The sequence below is a fragment of the Bactrocera dorsalis genome, chromosome 3 (assembly GCF_023373825.1).
Source record: "Bactrocera dorsalis isolate Fly_Bdor chromosome 3, ASM2337382v1, whole genome shotgun sequence".
Classification (NCBI taxonomy): domain Eukaryota; kingdom Metazoa; phylum Arthropoda; class Insecta; order Diptera; family Tephritidae; genus Bactrocera; species Bactrocera dorsalis.
In genome coordinates, this window is record NC_064305.1 from 70,485,300 (window position 1) to 70,505,785 (window position 20,486).

General features: G+C 39.2%; 1 protein-coding gene across 1 annotated transcript; it reads right to left on the reverse strand.

The window, feature by feature from the left end:
* Positions 1-1,689: 1,689 nt before the first annotated feature.
* LOC109579263 (uncharacterized) lies at positions 1,690-12,629 on the reverse strand. Its single transcript, XM_049452737.1, has 5 exons — positions 12,512-12,629; positions 11,153-11,292; positions 2,261-2,407; positions 1,999-2,169; positions 1,690-1,932 (listed from the first exon to the last, which is right to left on the reverse strand). Exons 1-5 carry the CDS (start codon positions 12,627-12,629, stop codon positions 1,771-1,773), a joined length of 738 nt encoding a protein of 245 aa, XP_049308694.1. The 3' UTR covers positions 1,690-1,770.
* Between the last annotated feature and the right edge of the window lie 7,857 nt (positions 12,630-20,486).

Sequence of the window (20,486 nt, forward strand, 5' to 3'; positions counted from 1 at the left end):
CTTGTGCCAAATTTCACTTTAATATCTTTATTTATGGCTTAGTTATGACACTTTATAGGTTTTCGGTTTCCATTTTGTGGGCGTGGCAGTGGGCCGATTTTGCCCATCTTCGAACTTAACTTTCTTATGGAGCCAAGAAATACGTGTACCACGTTTCATCATGATATCTCAATTTTTACTCAATTACAGCTTGCACGGACAGACGGATGGACGGACAGACAGACGTCCGGATTTCAACTCTACTCGTCACCCTGATCACTTTGGTATATATGTATAACCCTATATCTGACTATTTTAGTTTTGGGACTTACAAACAACCGTTATGTGAACAAAACTATAATACTCTCCTTAGCAACTTTGTTGCGAGAGTATTAAAAAAGTGTCAATAATAAAAAATCTGTGCTGTTACTTTGCCGGAACCGTCGATACCGGATCACTATAGCATATACATATGTAGCTACCATACACACTGATCGATCAAAATTAATTTCACTGTTGTTAGCAGAGATCAATAATTGTGCACACAGCTTTCTAAAACCCAAAATTTCACTTAAAATATAGCTCACACTGCCTCATGACATGTGTGGAGCTTCTACTAATTCTCTCTCAGTCAATAGACGACCTTCGAAAACCATATCCTGTATTTTGGCTATGATTTCTGGTGTTGATGCATACGTTTTGATGAGTTTTCTTGTTTTTTCTACCGGACAAATACGTAGGTTGCCTTTTAAGCTCCCGGTTTTGGCAACCCCAGTATTGCAATCTAGCAACTCACAACTTTTTTTTTGTAAAGTTTGGTGCTTTTTGATGTTGTATAAACTCAGAACTTTTTGACTTACGAGCGCTATTTGTGTTGTTTACAGTAACTTAAAATTTTCAACTTCGCCTAAAAATGGAATTAAAGCGCGAACATCTTCGCGCGATTAGTTTTTACCACTTTCGACGTGGATTAACTCAACAACAGTGTATCGAGAACTTAAAACAATGTTTGTTGATGAAGCTTCATCAAACACCAGTGTTTATCCATGGTATGTTGAATTCAATCGAGGTCGTCGAACGCTTCAAGACGAAGTTCTTAAGGGTCGTTCAAAATTAGATCGTTCGTCATGTGACCTATTGTGAGATTGAAACAATTATAGGCTTTAGTGACACAGTGCAGTGTTTATCCATGGTATGTTGAATTCAATCGAGGTCGCCGAACGCTTCAAGACGAATTTCTTGAGGGTCGTTCAAAATTAGATCGTTCGTCATGTGACCTATTGTGAGATTGAAACAATTATAGGCGTTAGTGACCAGCATACTATTTATGGTTTTCAATATTGCATGCAAATTTGACTAACAAAAAAAAAATTATTCACTTTGGATCCCACACAATTTTTCAATCGCTCCGAAAAAGGTTCTATTGTTCGAGGAATATGCTCTCACCATCACCATCTCCCATCGACTGAAATAACTGCATTTTTGAACACTCAAAACATCGATTTGATGAGTCATCCTTCGTAAAGTCCTAACACTCAAAACATGGATTTGATGAGTCATCCTTCATAAAGTCCTGACTTCTCTTTATTCCCACACGCAAAAAAATAAATTAAGAGCTCAACGTTTTTCGACACCCGAAGAGACGGTTGATGCGCCTGAAACATGACAACCGTTTTGTAACCGTATTAAACAACTATATTTTTAGAGGGCATAACTTTGAAAATTTAATCTCCTTCGGTATAATTAAATGAATTATCTTATGTAAGGGGATACATTAACTAGTTTACACTTTCATTTTCGATTTTTCGCCGAAGCGACACTAAAGGAAAGATTCAAATTTAATACTGGCATAGCGTTGTTATTTGATTTAATAAACATTTTATATCCAGCATCAGGAAGAAATCCTTCCACTATGAAAAGCCATAATGGCATACGCGTTACATTGATGCTACCCTGGAAAATTAGTATGAGTTAATAGTAAACACAAAAAATGAAAAAACGTAGCTCTGGCATACGAACCCGTAGTGGACACTTTATGGTACTTAATCTGCGCAAGCTCACTGCCATGATATTATTAATTGCGGCATTGCCACCTTTAACCATTTCCCACTTACAAACATCTACGGATGCTCGCATATTCAGGCTTTCGTAATTACCCAATTTGTTGCGGCGCAATAACTCAATATCTATCTGTGAATGAATGAAATACAAGTTTAATGTAACGCTATATATATATATATATATATATATATATACTATATATATGTATATATGCCCTTACAATTAAAGCTTTCACTGGCTTTATGAAGTTACAGTTTGCAGTTAAGTATTTAAATTTTCCACGTCCCTGCTGCAGTAGGCAATTAGAGGGATCGCAAACTTCTCTATTAAAATCACATTCCAGGTTGGTGGGTATAACTGTCGGGACCTTGAAGAGTGTAAACCTTTAAATATATATACATATATTTAAAACCAAAGTGCAAATGTACCAACCACATATCCGAAAAGCGCCAAATTTATAAATAAAATCTGTTGTATCAGCAACCTTTCCATTTTGAAGTGATCGAGTATTATGCTATGTGGAATGAAAATATTTTCGATAATCGTAGTCAGTCGCACACGCACAAAATAGTATAATCATCTCTGATTGATTTAGTGTAATTGAGCTAAATTGTTGAATTATTAAATATGTGCATTATTTTGAAAATGAACGCGACTGGCTTTGATGTGAACTTTTGATATGGAAATTTAAAAAAAAATGCAAATTTTTGTATTTATATTATTTTCAGCTCACTCATTCAATATTCAATGATACTAAATATACATATGTACATATGTATGTACATACTACTGTGAGCAAAAAAATTGTAAGACTTTTTTTAAAATTTTTTAATTTATTATTCAAAATATTTCAAAAATTTTCCAGTTCTCGAAACAGTTGTTAAAGTCATCTCTGGAATAGCCGGGTAAAAAACAGCATTTTTTTCAAAAATTTCGATACACTATTAAAAAATAAATTCTGAGAATAAAAAAAATAAATATTTTAAATTTTGGCATTGCGGTGGCATTTCCGGTGACCCCTCGGAAAACCAATGCGCCCGCGTTGGCAGGATAACTCCTTACAGGAACATCTATATAAAGTGAAAAAATACGTGTTTTACTTAAACCCCTAACTTAGAACTTGGACGAAGGAAAAAAACTGAAAATTGATCTTTTGGCAGACATTTAAAAAAAAAGAAAGTTACGCGACTTTCTTTCAAATAGATGTAATCGGAAAAAATAAAATTCTTCGTCCAAGTCTTTAAGAATTGTATTTCACAGATCTGTGTAAAATTTCATGAAGATCAGTTGAGTAGTTCTCGAGAAATCTTGCCAACCGACTTCAAAAACACAGTTTCGAATAAACGTGTTTAATGATTTAAGTGCTTACTTAGCTTACTTCAAGCACACAAGTTCTGAAGGCTGTATACCCGAAACTATTACTCGAATCAACTTAAAAGTTTACGACAATATTCTAGAATTTAATAAGACAATAAAAAATCGATATTTTGAAACCCATTTATGGCTTCAATTAACTTAAAACGGTTTCCCCAAACGGTCGTTTGAGTTTGCTGAATAACCAGAAGTTACAAGGAGCTAAATCAGGCGAATACTTGTACGTTGGTTGCAGCAAAATATCGGTTAAAAACTCACAAAGATTCTATGTAGTATTTGACGGTGCAATATCGTGTTGTTATGTCGGTCGATAACTCCGGATTCTTCTTTACGAATAAGTTCACGCAAACGACTTCAAAAACACGACACGACACTCAAAAAGTATTCCTTGTTGACAGTTTTGCCGGCCGGAAGGATTTTGAAGTGCACCACACCTCGATAATTAAAAGAAAACTCCATTTTTTACCTGATTTGAAGTGGTTTTTCGGCTGTTCACCTTTGCCACGATATTCGATCGATTGGTCGTCTGTTTTCAGGTCGTAAGAATAGATGCAAGAGTCATCATCAGTAGTAATATTATATTTTTCATGTCATCCTGTTCGTCGGAAAGCATTGTGTCACGGATGTTAACGCGACGATATTTTTCGAAAAATTTAGTGATTTTTGGAACCAATAGTGCTTTCACTTTTCTTGGGCCCAAATGATCTGTCAAAATGGTTTTCACTGATCTGATCTTTTTCTGATATTCCAACGATACCAGTAAGATTTCTGACTGTTAATCGTCGATTCTGAAGCCCAAATTCCTTTATTTTGACGTGTTGATCATCAGTTGATGCTGACGGCCGTTCTAGACGTCATTCGTCGTCAACACGTTCTTGACCCTTTTAGAATAATTTTTACCAATCAAAAAAACTTGCTCGCGACAAACAATTATCACCGAAGGCCTTTTCCAACATTCTGTACGTTTCGGCACCAGAAATTTGATTCCGCACACAAAATTTAATGGAATTTCTTTGTTGAATAATTTCACTCATCGTAAAAATCGCCGAATGCACTTTATGTACTTTGGAAAAACAAGCGTATACTAAACACTAATGATGGCTTTGATGTGATATCACTGACAATCATACTAACATAGAAACAAAAATATTATTTGAATTTGTTTTGCCCACCGTAGTATATTATATATTAATGATCAGTGTGACCAGCTGAGTCAATTTAGCCATGTCCGTCTGTATGTACATACGCAAACTTGTCTCACAGTTTTTGAGATATCGATCTAAAATTTTGCACACGTTCTTTTCTCCCCAAGAAACTTCAAATTTGTCAGAACAGCAATTATCGGGTAGGTATATCTTAGCTACAACCACGTTCTTGCACGGAATTTTTTTTTTGGATTGAAGTGCACCATAGATTGTTGTCAGACAATAATACAATCTCCTAATATACATATTGTTGAGAAGAACTACCAACCAACAATCAAATTCAAGTGTTCTTTGAAAATACTTCTAATTTTCAAGGGACATAAGATTTCTATTTTAAGGGGTCAGTAGTGTAATCTTTTTTAAATTTTTATTATTATAATTTGTTTTTTTTTTTTTTAAAAAAGGTCTATTGCATAATAGATTAAAATTTCTATGAAAAAAAATGTCAAAAGACAGCCGAGATTACCCTACTGACCCCTTAATTAAATTATAGGAAACTTGAAAATAGTTTACTTCATTAATTACATCAACCAAATTTCGAACATATGACAATACTGTCAGTCCAAAATTCTATTTTTTTCCATCAAAGCTTTTCTCAACCCGATGATTTCTTACTTATTAGTCTCAACTAGTAAATAAGAGATAGACTTTACGAACTTAAAAATAAGCCTAATTTTCAATCAAAAAATCTCAATTCATAATATCAGATTTTTTATTTAAAATGGTAATGGTTCTGATGGTATAAAAAATATAAACATTACTATGGTAAATTATCTCATAAAATGAAAAAGGGGACCACTAAACCGCTGAAAAACATGGCATTGATATGTCCGAAGAATGTTATGTACTAAATTTGCCACGCCCATTGTCCAATATTGACTACGGCTCCTTTAAAGTCCTCTCATATCATCTCGGGGGCAAAATTTAATGTCTCTGACATATTTAGTTATTAATTTATTGTGCTTTAAGTAGTTTGTAAAAGTACTTTTATATGGGGATTGGGTGGAGTTAACGTCCATATTCACACTGTCGTTAGGAGTTCTTATAATATTTGCTCTGAGCGAATTTAGTTATGGCACTTTGTAGGTATTCGTTTAGTGGCGCTTTACGGGCGTGGCAATGGTTCGATTATGCCTACATACGAACTCGTTATTTTCGTTGTACTAAGGAACTCAAATACCAAGTTTCATCGAGATATCTCAATTTTTATTCAAGTGACAGCTTGCACGGACAGTCGAACTGACTAACAGATAGTCAACCGGATTTCAACTCGTCCTATCATCCTGATCATTTATATATATATGGTGGGCCATTTAACATTTTAAATTTGAATTATCTATATTTCGACATTGGAAACGTCAAATGCCAGATATTCAGTAAAAAGTCTAAAAGTCACTATTCACTAGAAAAAAGCCGTCTACAGTTCGCAGATTGGGCAGAAGATCGTTTGACCGAGGATGGTCAATTTTACCGAAAAATCATCTTTTCGGACGAGGCTCATTTCCACCTCGATGGTTACGTTAACAAGCAGAATTGTCGCATTTGGGGCACAGAAAACCCGCACGTAATCGTCGAGAAGCCAATGCACCCAGCACGAATCACTGTATGGTGCGGATTTTGGTCTGGTGGAATCATCGGCCCATTTTTCTTCGAAAATGAAGAAGGAACCGCCGTAACCATCAATGGTGAGCGATATCGCGCAATGTTAACCGAATTTTTCTTCAAACAAATTGAAGAGGAAGACTTGGACAACATTTGGTTCCAGCAGGACGGCGCTACGTGCCATACAGCAAACGCTACACTCAATCTTTTACGCCCTATCTTCGAAATTAAAAATTTTATATGGCCCACCCTATATAAAGGGCAATTCATTTTCAGGTTTCCTACTTTTTTTTTTTAAGAAAAAAACAGGAACTTCAAATTCAGTGGGGAATGTTTACTTTCATTCTAAAGAGAATTTTTTGGCATTTATTTTTTGAAGATTATCTCTTTCTGATGTTTTCTGTGGTCTCAGATGGTCCATCCGTTGGCGGCTTCAGTTCTGGCACAAGCTGTATTTTAACCAATGCACCAAGTCGTTCCATAAGTCAGTCCGAGTTGCTGCGAACAGCCCCGAATCGACTTTGCATGGTCTTCGTGTACACGCTCAGCTGCTATATTTTCTTCACTGCGTGCGTGAAGTGGTCTATTCGATCGAATATTATCCAGTAATGAATGTTGGGTCTCAAGATTTGTGATGGTGGTGCGAATGGTACGTTCCGTAGTCGTATTGAAGAAAAATAGTTTCAAGGAAAGCTCGTTTTAAGTTTTTGAGTTCTAAGTTTTAAGTTTTAGAATCTAGACTAAGGCGATAAAAATGCCTTGAAATATCTTGAAATTTGAGAATTCCTTTTAAGGAGATTGCACACTATCGAAATCTGAAAAAAATTCGATATTTTAAATTTCTAGACTCTTAAGTTCGAGTTAGGGAAAATATAATCATATTTTCGCGAACATATCCAGTTACGTCGAAATTTTCAGTTAATAAATATTTAGACACGAACTTATGGCATTTCCATAGAAAGGAATATTTATGAACTAAGGCGATTTTGAAACCATATGAGTGAACTAAATGACTATGAGCATGAAATCAAGATTAATAGATTTTATGAGATTTTTTCTCACAGCTTCATTTGTGGATAAATATTAGTTAGATTATCGATAATCGAGTGGTCAATTCAACACGACTTTCAAACATATATATATTTATTATAACTATATATGTAAATATATAAATAATAAGCGCATATCGGATGTACTTAATTATCTATGCATATTTGAGCGATTTATCGCACAGTAGCGGCAAATATTATTCACACATTCCAACGTACACCGCACACAAATTCTGTTATCTAATTGCAGCAAAACTACTTAATGCAACATTTAATTAAACAGCAAATCCAACAGCCGTTAAAGGCGCCAATAACAGCCTTGACTGACGCGGCGGCGGCGACACACACACCAACACATGCACACCACACACAGCGCGCTGCGCCAAACTACAAATAGTTGCGCTAAAATGGCAATAAATACTTGCACAAGCTAATTCACCAACAAATGTTGTTATTGTTGTTGCGCAAATAAGGTGTTACTTTGGTCACGGCTGCTGTGTCAACAGATGACGTTTGGCTTGCACTTGGCCGGTTGGCAGGCATAAATTAATGAAAATCCACTGAGGTGAGTGTGCGAATGTGTGTTGCTGGCAACATGTTGCTGATGTATATATACAGAATTGTGTATACATGCTGCTACGATTAAGCGCTGTTTGCATTAAAATGATTTATGCCAACGAATTGACATGGACACGGCCGGCACAGAGGCGTACAAAGGCGGATTGGATACAAACGGACATATAGTACATACATATGTGTGTGTGTTGCAAGTGCGCTTATTAGCAAAATTACTGAACTATACTTGTATGTTAATGTGCTCTTATGCAACTAAGTATGCGAGCGTGGTATGGCCAGCGACAACAATTGCAAGTCGGTAAGTGCATTCCAATTGAATTATTCAATTTGATTTTCATTCTCATACAAGCTATAACTAGCGCCAGCAGCCAGCAGTGAAATGCTATATTTATTACAGTTATTTTTAGTTTTATTTTATTTTTATCTGATTTATTTATAAACTTGCATTTCAAGCGACCGCCAGCCATTGTAGTAGTATTGCATTGGTGTCATAAATACTTATCGCAGATATTTATATTATAATAATTGGCTTAGGGACAGTATGTGTGATAAATTATGGTACCAAATGTCAAGTTCAAGTGGCGTGGCCGAACGTGACATGTTTGCAACCTTACTCAGTTAACGGTTGTTTAAAGTAGCATTCCATAACAAGTAACTTATTATAAATATACATAAATCAACGTGAAATAGAGTGTTTGGACAAATTGGTTAAACCATGGCAGTCTGATTGTTCTTGGATACCACAAGTAACGCTGGTAAAAATTGAGTTGGCATAACGAAAGTTGTGCTACGTATTGCAAACTAAATAAATAACAGTAATAGCCATTCATATCAGATAAATCAGAGCTTAATAGAGTGTGATCCATTTCGAGGTTCCTTACTTTTTTTTAAAAAGAAAACACATTTTAATGGCGAATGCATATTATCTGTCAAAAAGGCTACTGGAAAAAGTACCTCTACTTGAATCACCCATTACAAATTTCCTAAAAGGTAAGGAACGCCTGAGTTCCGGTCAACTGAACATTTTAAACTTTTGCACCTCGCCAAGATACAAGGTTTGACAATTAAGTAATGACACTGATTTTATTGCCGCGGTTATGGTAAACCTGTGACCTTGAAATTATCTTTTTCCGGCATCCCTCCCCTCTCCATTGATATATGTACCATTGCTCTAGCTTGTTTAGTTCGGCTGCTGCGTCAAGTTGAGTAGACGTGTGTTTGTAGTGCTCGTCACGAAAAAGGAAAAACGAAATTAAGAGCAACGCGTCGCGATAAAATTTTGCGCCAGATTGGGCGAAACAGCTTCAGAAAAGTACGCTAAAATTGTAAGAGTGTATGGTGATAGTGCTCTTAGTCCGGAAACCAAACGCCAAAGCTCACAATGGTTGTCTCCGCGCACCCCCCGCCCGAAAAAAGCTCGCATGAGCAAGTCGAAGGTGAAAACGATGATTATTGCCTTTTTTGATAGCCGTGGAATCGTCCACAAAGAATTCGTTCCACCGGGGAAAACTGTGAATCAAGTCTACTATTGCCAAGTACTCGAAAAATTGTGAAAACGAGTCAACAGGGTGCGCCCAGACATCGCTCGTAACTGGATCCTTCATCACGACAACGCGCCGTGCCACACCGCCCTCAGCGTGTCCCAGTATTTGGCCTCTAAAGGGATCGCCGTGTTGCAACAGCCGCCTTATTCGCCGGACATGTCACCCTGTGACTTTTTTTTTTCCTAAAACAAAATCGGTGGTCAAAGGAACCCATTTTGAGTCGATTACGGACATCCAGGCGGCCGTGACGAGGGTACTCGCGGACATCCCAGTCGAAGCGTTCCAGAAATGTTACGAAGCATGGAAAACGCGCTGGAATCGCTGTATAGTTGTCCAAGTGGACTACCTTGAAGAGGATGGCAGAGTTGTAGAATAATTTTCAAATACACGGTTTTTATGGAATCAGTCTCATTACTTAATTGTCATATCTCGTAAAAGCCAGGGTCAAAGATTAGTAAGTTATTTGAGGTTTAGGGCAAGCTTTCACCCGATTTTTGCAGAAACAAGGATTGTTCGGAAAGTAATAGGACTGAGTCGAAAGGCATTCTCCGGAATGTCCTTCAGAGCCGAAGTGCATGTTACTTGGATCCCCTCTGACGTCTCAAAATGTTTACCTTTCATCGGCCTTTCCGCGTAAGGAAACAAAACAAAGACAGGGAGGCCACATCAGAGGTGTAGGGCGGCTGCTAAAGCGTTGGGATACCCGCTTTGGTTAGGTAGCTGTTCACAAGAAGGCGATATTAACCCGCACGTTTTCGTTGTGTAACTTCCAATCGGTTGCGATGTCTTGTCTGACCCGATTGACGGTTCGTTTGAGTCTCTTAACGACTTCCACGTAAAACTTGACATTGACGGTTTGTCCAGTAGGAACAAATTCATGGTGAACGATGCTTTTGATATCGAAAAAGACAAAGAGCATCGTTTTCCTCTTGCTCATTCCTCCGGTCTTCATCAGCGACCTCTTCCCGGCTCTCCCAAAAGGCCTTCAACCCCCGAAACTCTCTTGCGAAAGCAACATCTGGATAAGTCTGTTTGATCATATCCAACGTCTATGTCGCAGATTTACCGAGTTTCACACAGAATTTAATTGCGTACCTGTGCTCTAACGAAACAGAAACACGTCGCGCGAAAATGTTTGCCCTCATTGTCCAGGTGCTCGGAGACAACTGGCCAGCCGCTCGTTCGCTAGGAACGCCCTCTACCGAATCCAGTCGGTGCGCGCACGCACCGAAGTACAGTCGCGGCGGAAGAAAATCAGTCCTATTACTTTCCGGATAAACCCTGTCATTTGACCCTCTTTGCAAGGAGAAGCACAGCATCTTGTACATCTTTTAGCGCCATATTCACTACTATTATTATTAAGTTAGCTGAAATGCAGCACTACTTCTAAACCGTCAGTAATTCTGTTGCACTATGCCTAAAAATACCCAAACATATTAACATGTAGACTAGATGTATGGTATATGGGATGTGTGACCATATTAAAAACACTACACATCGCAGGTAAACCGTAAATTCATTCCCACTAAAAGTGTGAAAGTGAACGAGGAAAGGTAATACGTTGTAGAAATATGCATTGTTTTACATATGAGAGAGCTCCCACGACAGCGACGAAACGACACCAGCGTCACATACAAACCCCATGCTGTTGCCGGCATTGCCGCTGCTTGTTGTTGTTGTTGCTGTCTGCTAGAATGATCGGTCGGTCAGTCAAGTAAGTTTTGGGTTTTGAAATTCTACACCAGCGTCAGAATGTGTTCACCCGCACTGCACCATAGCCGTCGCTAACAACACCACTGCCACCGTCACCGTTACCGCCGTCGTCGCCCGGCTCCGTCGCTTCACCATCACCACCACCTGCCTTTGCCACTGCAACAACTTCGATCACCAGCGCACACTTCACTGCACCGATGCGCACAGAGACAACAATAACAGCAGTAAAGCACCGGACCGGCCAGAGCTTCGAACTCGAAGCTGCAGGGGAACGGCACAGTGCGAGTGAGCGACCAACGATGCGAAATTTCAGAAGGTGTGAAGTTTAAACTGGATATGCGTTCACTTCATTTACGCCGGGGTCGTTTGAGTGCGCTATGTTCGTGGCACCTTACACTGTTGTTGTTGCTATTGCTGCTGATATTGTGCGCCGAGGTAGCCGCAGCTTAAGAGTGAAAGCCCGCAAAGAAAAAATATATAATAATTTACAAAAATTAAATTTAACATGCAAAAACAAAACGGAGCAACGCACAGCAACATATTGCCTTCGTTGTTGTTGGCTTTTGCGGCATTTTGTTGCATTTGCTCGATTGAGGTGCGCTTAATCGGAGCTTCGTGCCAACGGACAAGTGCATGGCCCAAGCGCAACGTCTCGGCACCCGCGCAAAATATCGAACGCTGACACATTCTTCGCAGACAGCCAAGCTGAAAAAAAGCTTCAACCTACCGCTAGCTAACCGCACCGCGCTACGCCGCTAGCCTTGGTCTTGTGGAACGCTGCCTCCGCCGTGCTGCTGTGCCACTACTGTTGCTGCTGCCACGGCTGCTGCTGCTGAAGTGTTAAATGAATTGTTCATAATTTTTGTAACAGCTAGAAAGAACTGCTGTTGGCTTTGTTTGGCTGTTGAATTTGTTGTTGTTGTTCACTCTCAGTGTTGCTGCCGCTTTTACTTACTCTTGTGTTGCCACTTGCTCTTACCCCCGCTGTCGCTTATTTATTATATTATTTATTATTATTTGTTGTTGTACTGCTGCTCTCGTTCGCTTTGGCCGACATGGCCTCGTCGCTTTTTAGTTGAATTCTTCGGCCACATCTCGCCGGCCGTACGCTTCGGTCACATCAGTTGACTCCATACACGCTTGAGGTGGTTTGCTTTTGCCACCGTATCCTTAAGTCTCCTTGCTTTTATTAAATTTTGCTGGTCGGCTTCATATATGTATATACCATATATATATAGTATATATGTATATTATATTTTTTCCACTACTTCGTTTACTGTTTATTTGCAAGTTTTTGCTTTGACGCGGACGACATGCTGTGTTTGCAAAAGCCGTTCGCTTTTTTATTTATTTAAATTTCAATTTTATCATCCTTCCACATTGCGCCACATACGCCATACGCACACACATGCGCACATGCGCTCCATTCCATTTGATGACTGCGTTTCATCTTCGTACTGTTCAGCAGACGCCTCACAGCTATTGCCGGCTTCCATTAGTACTGATGCATTCTCATATTTTACCATACCTTCATCCTGCTTCCCAGCAATTTTTTATTCCTTCGCTGCGGTATTGTGACGTGTTGGGCCTGTTTGCTTTTGAAGCGTGGAGAATGCAAATGCGTCATGTATGTACATGCATACATATACATATGTAGATATATACCTACATGTGTTCGTGGCGCACATATGCTCTCATATTTAAGAACACTCAAACACGCACAAAACATATACATACATCCGATTCTTACTTGGGCCTCAAAAGGAAAACGAAAATTTCGTAAATTTCTCGAGATAATCTTTCTTTAACGCGATACAGTTGACCCAGTGTAGACCTCCGGCGAACCTGATGGTCTCCTTTTGGCTCAAAACACCTGATTCGGTGGTGTCCCAACTTCGTTTCTTAATATGATCTGTCTTTAACAAGTTACACTTGATCCAGCGTTGCTCCAAACTCTTTGGCCCAATTGAAAAGTGTAGACCTCCGGCGAACCTCATGATCTGAAAAATACGTTGTCTAGAGATCTAATCTGATAGATCTCTTTAGCAGCGGCTCCAACTGATGATGCGCGAGTAACTTTTTCCTTTTTGGAAACAAAAAGAAGTCGAACGGAGCCAAATCTAGAGAATAGGATGTGTACTGTAGCAGTTTGTAACTTAGAGCTCTGTAACTCGGCTGGTCCTTAAGTACACTGCACCAATATGATCGCCTGGATGCAATGAAACGACGAGAAAACTGCAGATATGTCAGAACTATGCACTCCGGACTACTTCAGGATGCTTCTGTTGGGATGCTGTCACAGAAATCATTTCTGCAATCACCTACTCGGAGCGGAACCACCTTCTAGGAGCTTCAAGAGGTTTTTTCTCAACTATGTCGACGACATAAAACAATACGCCGACCAAAATTCGGACGCAGGTATGACGTTTGACCTGCACTGGAGCCAGTAACACTTTCACCGACTCCCTCTCAGTGAATGGCGTACTTGGAGTCAAACTACCACCCATTGCAGACGAAGAGCTAGAGTTGTCACGAGAATCGAGATTGACCATTCGCAGCTTCGTTCTCGATATTGTAGAAAGTTAAACTCCTTCTTATCAGAATCGACCCCAAAATATCAAAATATGACCAGCATGCAATGAGTCCCCGCATGACATTAGCCACCTCCATGAATGCCCTGCTAACTTTACTCATCTGACACCCCTCTCCCTATGGTCCGACCTCGTCGAAACAGTGCGTTGCCTGGGGACGGGGATTAAGTATCCGTTACAATGACAAGGCGTAAGCTCTGTCCGATTCAGACGAGAGAGAGATTGAGATTCAAACGATGATCTCTGATTTCTCTTGCAATAATGGCGCCAACGGACGTTCAGGCTGAGTACTTATCGGACAGACCTCATATAAACGTATGTACTCAAGCAATTAATAATAAGTGCGCAAGTGGTTCATACCGCTAAGCTGTGGCACCTTCGTATGGGAGTGCCAGAAAGCGACATTCGTGAACAAATATTGCAAAATTTGCTATTAACACCTCATTTAAATGACCACAGTATTTCTTAAATATATTTTTTTATCTTCTTCATTTTACATATGGACGTAGGCATGTTTGTCTGTGCTTTTATTTACGTGCGAATAAGCACTTATTTACCGGTGTACTTTGTGGCCTTCCTTTGTGCGCTGCAACACCAGCATATGCGTGTGTGTATGTGTGTGCGTGTGCTAAAAACAATTTACTTTAATTTCACACCATTAACAATGTGCACATCCTTCAACTTTGACGCCTTCGTCGTACGGCTCTGCGCTCTCGGAAATCGTAAACAAAAGGCCAGACTAACTTTCCGTTTGCTCAGCGTATCGATTACATTGCGCATCCTTTGCGCTGGCTGCAGCAGTGGGAATACTATGTGCAGTGAGCGATAATGTGCCACGTAGGAAGCATCCATCCAGTCGCTTTTAGAGGATGTTTGCTTGATTTTGTGTCAGGAGTTGACAAAAGCTTTCAGGAGATGTTTGCCAAAGCGCATGGCTCCATTAAAAATCGTTTGTTCTAAACAAATGAAAGGCATGACAATAAATAGTAATTACTTGTGAAAAAATTTACAGCACTAATGCTATGAAGTCTAGGCGTGATCATAGCATGATAGTGAGTGTTAAATTTTGTTTGAGTAAAGCTTTTCTACGAAATTGTTGTTTTGATGGCGCCTTCAAAAGTCGTCTTCCTTTTCTATTATATTTTTTAATATTTTTGTTAAAGTGTTCTTCTAACTCATCTTCTGTATTGGCGTAGACAGCGCGTCAATCGTTCTTCCTTCCCGCTGTTTGGCGCCAATTGGAGACAGGTCCTTCTCAACCTGGTCTTTCCAAAGTAGTGTATCTCTTCCTCTTCCTCTGCTTCCTCCGGTGGGTACTGCGTCGAATACTTGCAAAGCTGAAGAGCTTTTTCACCCATTCGGAAGACATGATCTGCGTAGCCGCTGTCTCTTAATTCGCTGAACTATGTTAATGTCTTCGTATATCTCATACAGCTCATCGTTCCTTTCTCTCGAAAGCTCATAATGTCGACTTATCACATGTTGTCATCGTCTATGCCTATCCACCATATTCCAGGACGGGGATGATGAGTGACTTGTAGAATTTGGTCTTTCTTCGTCGAGAGAATACTTTACTTCTCAATTGCCTACTCAGTCCGAAGTAGCACTTATTGGCAAGAGTTATTCTGCATTGAATTTCGAGGCTGACATTGTTGTTGGTGTTAATACGGGTTCCAAGGTAGATGAAATTATCTACGACTTCGATGTTATGACTGTCAACAGTGACGTGGGGGAGCCGAGTCGCAAGTGCGATAACTGTTTGTTTAATGACATACTTTTATACTTTCACTAAAACCGACTAAGTAGTTCTAAATGAGACTCTTTGTCGTTGTTAACATTTTTTTCCTCTCAATTCCATTTCGCAAGTGCTTTTGAAATCCTATGCCGTAAGGACATGAGTCTGAAAGATTTTTTCAGCATTTTTTTTTTTAAATCTGAACAGAAACAGATCGTTGATCAGTATCACATCCGAAGAATAGAGTTTAAGCGGAAGTAATACGAAACCCAATTTATGCACTTTTGCCAGTTGGGGCGGTCGAAAGCTTGTTCACTTAGGTAGAGCTAGGATAAACAGTCATCAAGCTATGCGAAATAAAATGAAACTTTCTAGCCGTCTGGCACATATTGTATAATGCATTTGCAGGCCGATATCTTAGAACTTTTTGGTTCATGGAAAGCTTTAGAACTGGAACACAGAAAAGGTTTCTATCCCTCATGAGAGAACTTTACCATCGACGCTGAGTTATTGCAATAGTTTCAGTCTTCTTAATACTTACAACCGATCGGTCTTGAGATAAACATTTTCTTATTAGTTTCCAATGTCATCTGTGCCCGCATGCTTATGTTAGGTTATTTGAAAATGGTCGATTCTAACAGGTCGGTCCGTTGTGGTACTCTATATCGACAAAGCGCTTTGAGCCGATCACAAGTTTGTTGAAATGGTTAATGTCAGTTTCGGCGATGTCTCCTCGTTCACCGAAGATATGACTGCCAAGATGTTTCAATCGTAGTCTTATAACGGGTGATTTTTTTGAGGTTAGGATTTTCATGCATTAGTATTTGACAGATCACATGGGATTTCAGGACATGGTGTCAAAGAGAAAGATGCTCAGTATGCTTGACATTTCATCATGAATAGACTTACTAACGAGCAACGCTTGCAAATCATTGAATTTTATTACCAAAATCAGTGTTCGGTTCGAACATTTTTATCGACAAATTTTGTTCAGCGATGAGGCTCATTTCTGGTTGAATGGCTACGTAAATAAGCAAAAATTGCCGCATTTGGGGTGAAGAGCAACCAGAAGCCGTTCAAGAACTGCCCATGCATCCCGAAAAATGCACTGTTTGGTGTGGTTTGTACGCTGGTGGAATCATTGGACCGTATTTTTTCAAAGATGCTGTTGGACGCAACGTTACGGTGAATGGCGATCGCTATCGTTCGATGCTAACAAACTTTTTGTTGCCAAAAATGGAAGAACTGAACTTGGTTGACATGTGGTTTCAACAAGATGGCGCTACATGCCACACAGCTCGCGATTCTATGGCCATTTTGAGGGAAAACTTCGGACAACAATTCATCTCAAGAAATGGACCCGTAAGTTGGCCACCAAGATCATGCGATTTAACGCCTTTAGACTATTTTTTGTGGGGCTAGCTACGTCAAGTCTAAAGTCTACAGAAATAAGCCAGCAACTATTCCAGCTTTGGAAGACAACATTTCCGAAGAAAATTCGGGCTATTCCGGCCGAAATGCTCGAAAAAGTTGCCCAAAATTGGACTTTCCGAATGGACCACCTAAGACGCAGCCGCGGTCAACATTTAAATGAAATTATCTTCAAAAAGTAAATGTCATGAACCAATCTAACGTTTTCAAATAAAGAACCGATGAGATTTTGCAAATTTTATGCGTTTTTTTTTTTTAAAAAGTTATCAAGCTCTTAAAAAATCACCCTTTAAAAGCTATACAATAGAGGAGGAAGCATCTAGATGTTTCTACTCCACTTCTTCCTTGCAACTTTGACCTTCGATTGGATTTTTTAGCCTTACAACGTGAATGCCGAAGACGATCGTTGTAATTTACATGAGTACCTGCCGGCGATAGCCTAACTAACCTCACGGTGATTTTAGAATCTCATACATAGATTAATACAATGCGTTGATCAACGTCCCAAATAATAAATGTTTTTTGCACGTATTTTTTGGTTTCGTAAGGTCGGGTGGAAAGTACACCTTTCCACCTTTGTCGGGTTCGAGACCGACCTAAAATCTCTGCCGTGCTGTGAGTTCGGCACCTGCTACACTGAGTTGCATTTTTCAATACTACCTGCCTTTAGGTCTAAACCACAGCCACCGCGAATCTTCCCAAACCAATGAGCAGATTGGAGCGAACTCCAAGAGCTAACTGCTTCCCGTGGTACCAGATTACAATCTCCGGTCAGACCTTGTGGTTTTTGCTACTACCAATAAACTCAATGACTGCTGACGTTTGTCAAATGTCTTTTCATTAGAAAGAAACTCATTCAAAGTCTACAATGCCATTTCAAGCTGAGTATTATAGCACTATTCCTGACAAAGATTATGCTGAAATTTCTATGCAAGCCAAAAATACAGACATGTTGCATCTGGATTTCAGTTGCTTCTTACCTAAAACGCAAATTCTACTCCCTGACCGCTGGGGGATGATCAATGTCCATTGAGAACTCGTACGATTGCGACAAGATGAATTTTGTTAAGGCAAGCAGATCCCCTACGTTTTACTCGAGGCCTAGAGGATATCGCTGTCGCGCAGAAGCTGGTCGTCGACCAAGCATGCTGAGCGTACATTAGATTTATTGGTCAGTGTTTCTAAGCAAGATGACAACGGGGATCTAACTCGTGTCCATTTCACTGTGAGGGGATTTGGTTGTTTGAAGAAATGTTGGCTGATGATTCCACTTGCCCACGAACCAGACCAAACCGTTGCTTTTCTGGAGGAAATGGCAGCTCTTGAATCTCTTCAGCTCACTCTTGGTATCAAATGCTTATTTACATACCCATTGAGCCAGAAATGCCTCATCCTCATCGTTGAACAAAATTTGGCTCGAAAACGTCGGATCTTATTGGAACTTTTCAAGAGCGATGTTTTATCGATTGAGAAGGTCGAGCGGCTTCAGTTCTTGTAAAAGCTGTATACGTTTTTAATTTAAGATCTCGACGTAAAATGCGCCAAGACGTTCCATAAGTCAGTCCGAGTCGCTGCGAATGGCGCCGAACGACTCTCCACAGCCTTCGTATTAACTCTGAGCTACGGCTAATATATTTTCTTCACTGCGCGCTGGACGTACTTCTGCGCGATTATCTTTTATGATAAACATATTCCGCTCTCTTTTCTATAAATATTCATAAAAGGCTGTTACGATCTTTTCAAGAATAACTATATTGTTTAAATATATTATATATGAAAGATCTGAAGTGATATTTTTAGCGAGGTTCCAAAGTTATGGTGTACTATAAGAACTTGTGGCCATATCGTCGAAACATAAGTATCAAGCAAATGAAATTCCAACACTATGCAGTTCGAGTTCGAACCAAAAGTGTTTTAGTTTGAAAGGAAGCATGGCAGTTGGCTGTGTTTCGCTACATGTCAAGTTGATAAACAAAAAGCATATTTATAATTAATATAACTACCCAATAAGATCCAAATCACCACGTAACGTAAGAGAAACGTTTTCATAATCGGAATAATCTAGAACGTTTGTAAATCTTGTTGCTTGTCAAGGCATTTTTCGGAGACAATTTTTATTCTTTTTTGAAGGAAATATAATATCGGACGAAGGAGTAGTAGTATTTGAACTAAACGGAAATCCATTTCAATGTTCCCTACTTTTTAAAGAAAAATCAACGAAACTTCCAATTTAATGGGGAATGTTTATTATCATTCGAAAGAGCATTCTTTGGCATTTATTTTTTAAAGACAATTTGTTTGAAATGTCGGCCGCGGCTATGTTTAAGATGGTCCATCCATCGGTCTGTATTTTGTTCGCTTTCAATTTAAGATCCCGACTAATAGACCACCTATTCAGATGACGAATTGAGTAGTAAACACTCCGAACCCTGCTTAGGAAACCGTATAGACCCATTCATCAAGAATTTTATTTCCGTTGACACCCTTAAAGTGCAAAAGTGAATATTGATTTCACCACATTCGCTCAAATTGAGTCACTTAGCGCGGCATACGCATACGAATCACCTATAATTTTTATTAATTTCTGCATGAAATCTTCACACCTACGTACCTGCTACTACATACATATATGTATATATTTACGTCCTTAGCGTACAAACTCAAGGTCACCACTTATTCATTGCCACACGAGCACATTTATTAAGAAATTTTTCTACAAGAAAAAGATCGCTTCATATCACTTAAATGGATTAATTTGATGTTTATTAATGAAACTTCGCCATAAAATTAAAATAAGAAAACGGCGCAACGACAAACGAACAAAAACCGATATATGCGACGATGATTCACACCAACGCTGCGCCGGCGCGCCACTGGATATTGTCATTTTTCGCATTCACAACCCATTTATTGCTTAATTCAACCGTAAATGTTTCTGATATTTGTTTGCTTTCTTTCCTTTTTCTTTTTTGTTCATACTGCGCTGAAAAGAATCAAAACAACTAAGCAGCGGAGCTGTGAAAAAAATCAATCCTTAAAATAAATTCCACAGTAGTGATGTCGCTGGCGGTACCTGATTTGCGTCGTCTCGTTAATTTTCTGTGGCCCGTTGCGTGTATTTGTTATTGTTGGCTTTCATTATACCCTGTACGGTGTATTTTAAGACAGAACACTCAGAAGGAAAAGTAGAATATACTATATAGTATATATGTAAATGATCAGCGTGACGAACTGAGTCGTTTTAGCCATGTCCATCGGTTCTCGGAATAGTCCCTCTGTTTTTGAGCTACTGATTTGAAATTTTGAGCACTTTCTCTTCTCATCAAGAAGGTGCTTTTTGGTCGGAACCGTCGATATCGTATTACTATAGCATATACTTGTCATACAAACTGAGCGATCGGAGGCTTGTATGAAAAACTTTTTCATTTGACGAGATATCTTCACGAAATTTGGCATGGCTTATTCTTTAAAGCTATAATGCAATCTCCGAAGAAATCGTTCAGATCGGTTGACTATAACATATAGCTGCCCTACAAACTGACCCAAAAAAGCTAAGTTCTTGTAGGAAACCTCTTCACTTGGTGCAGGGTATTATAGCTTCGTTACAAACGAAGTTAACGTTTTTT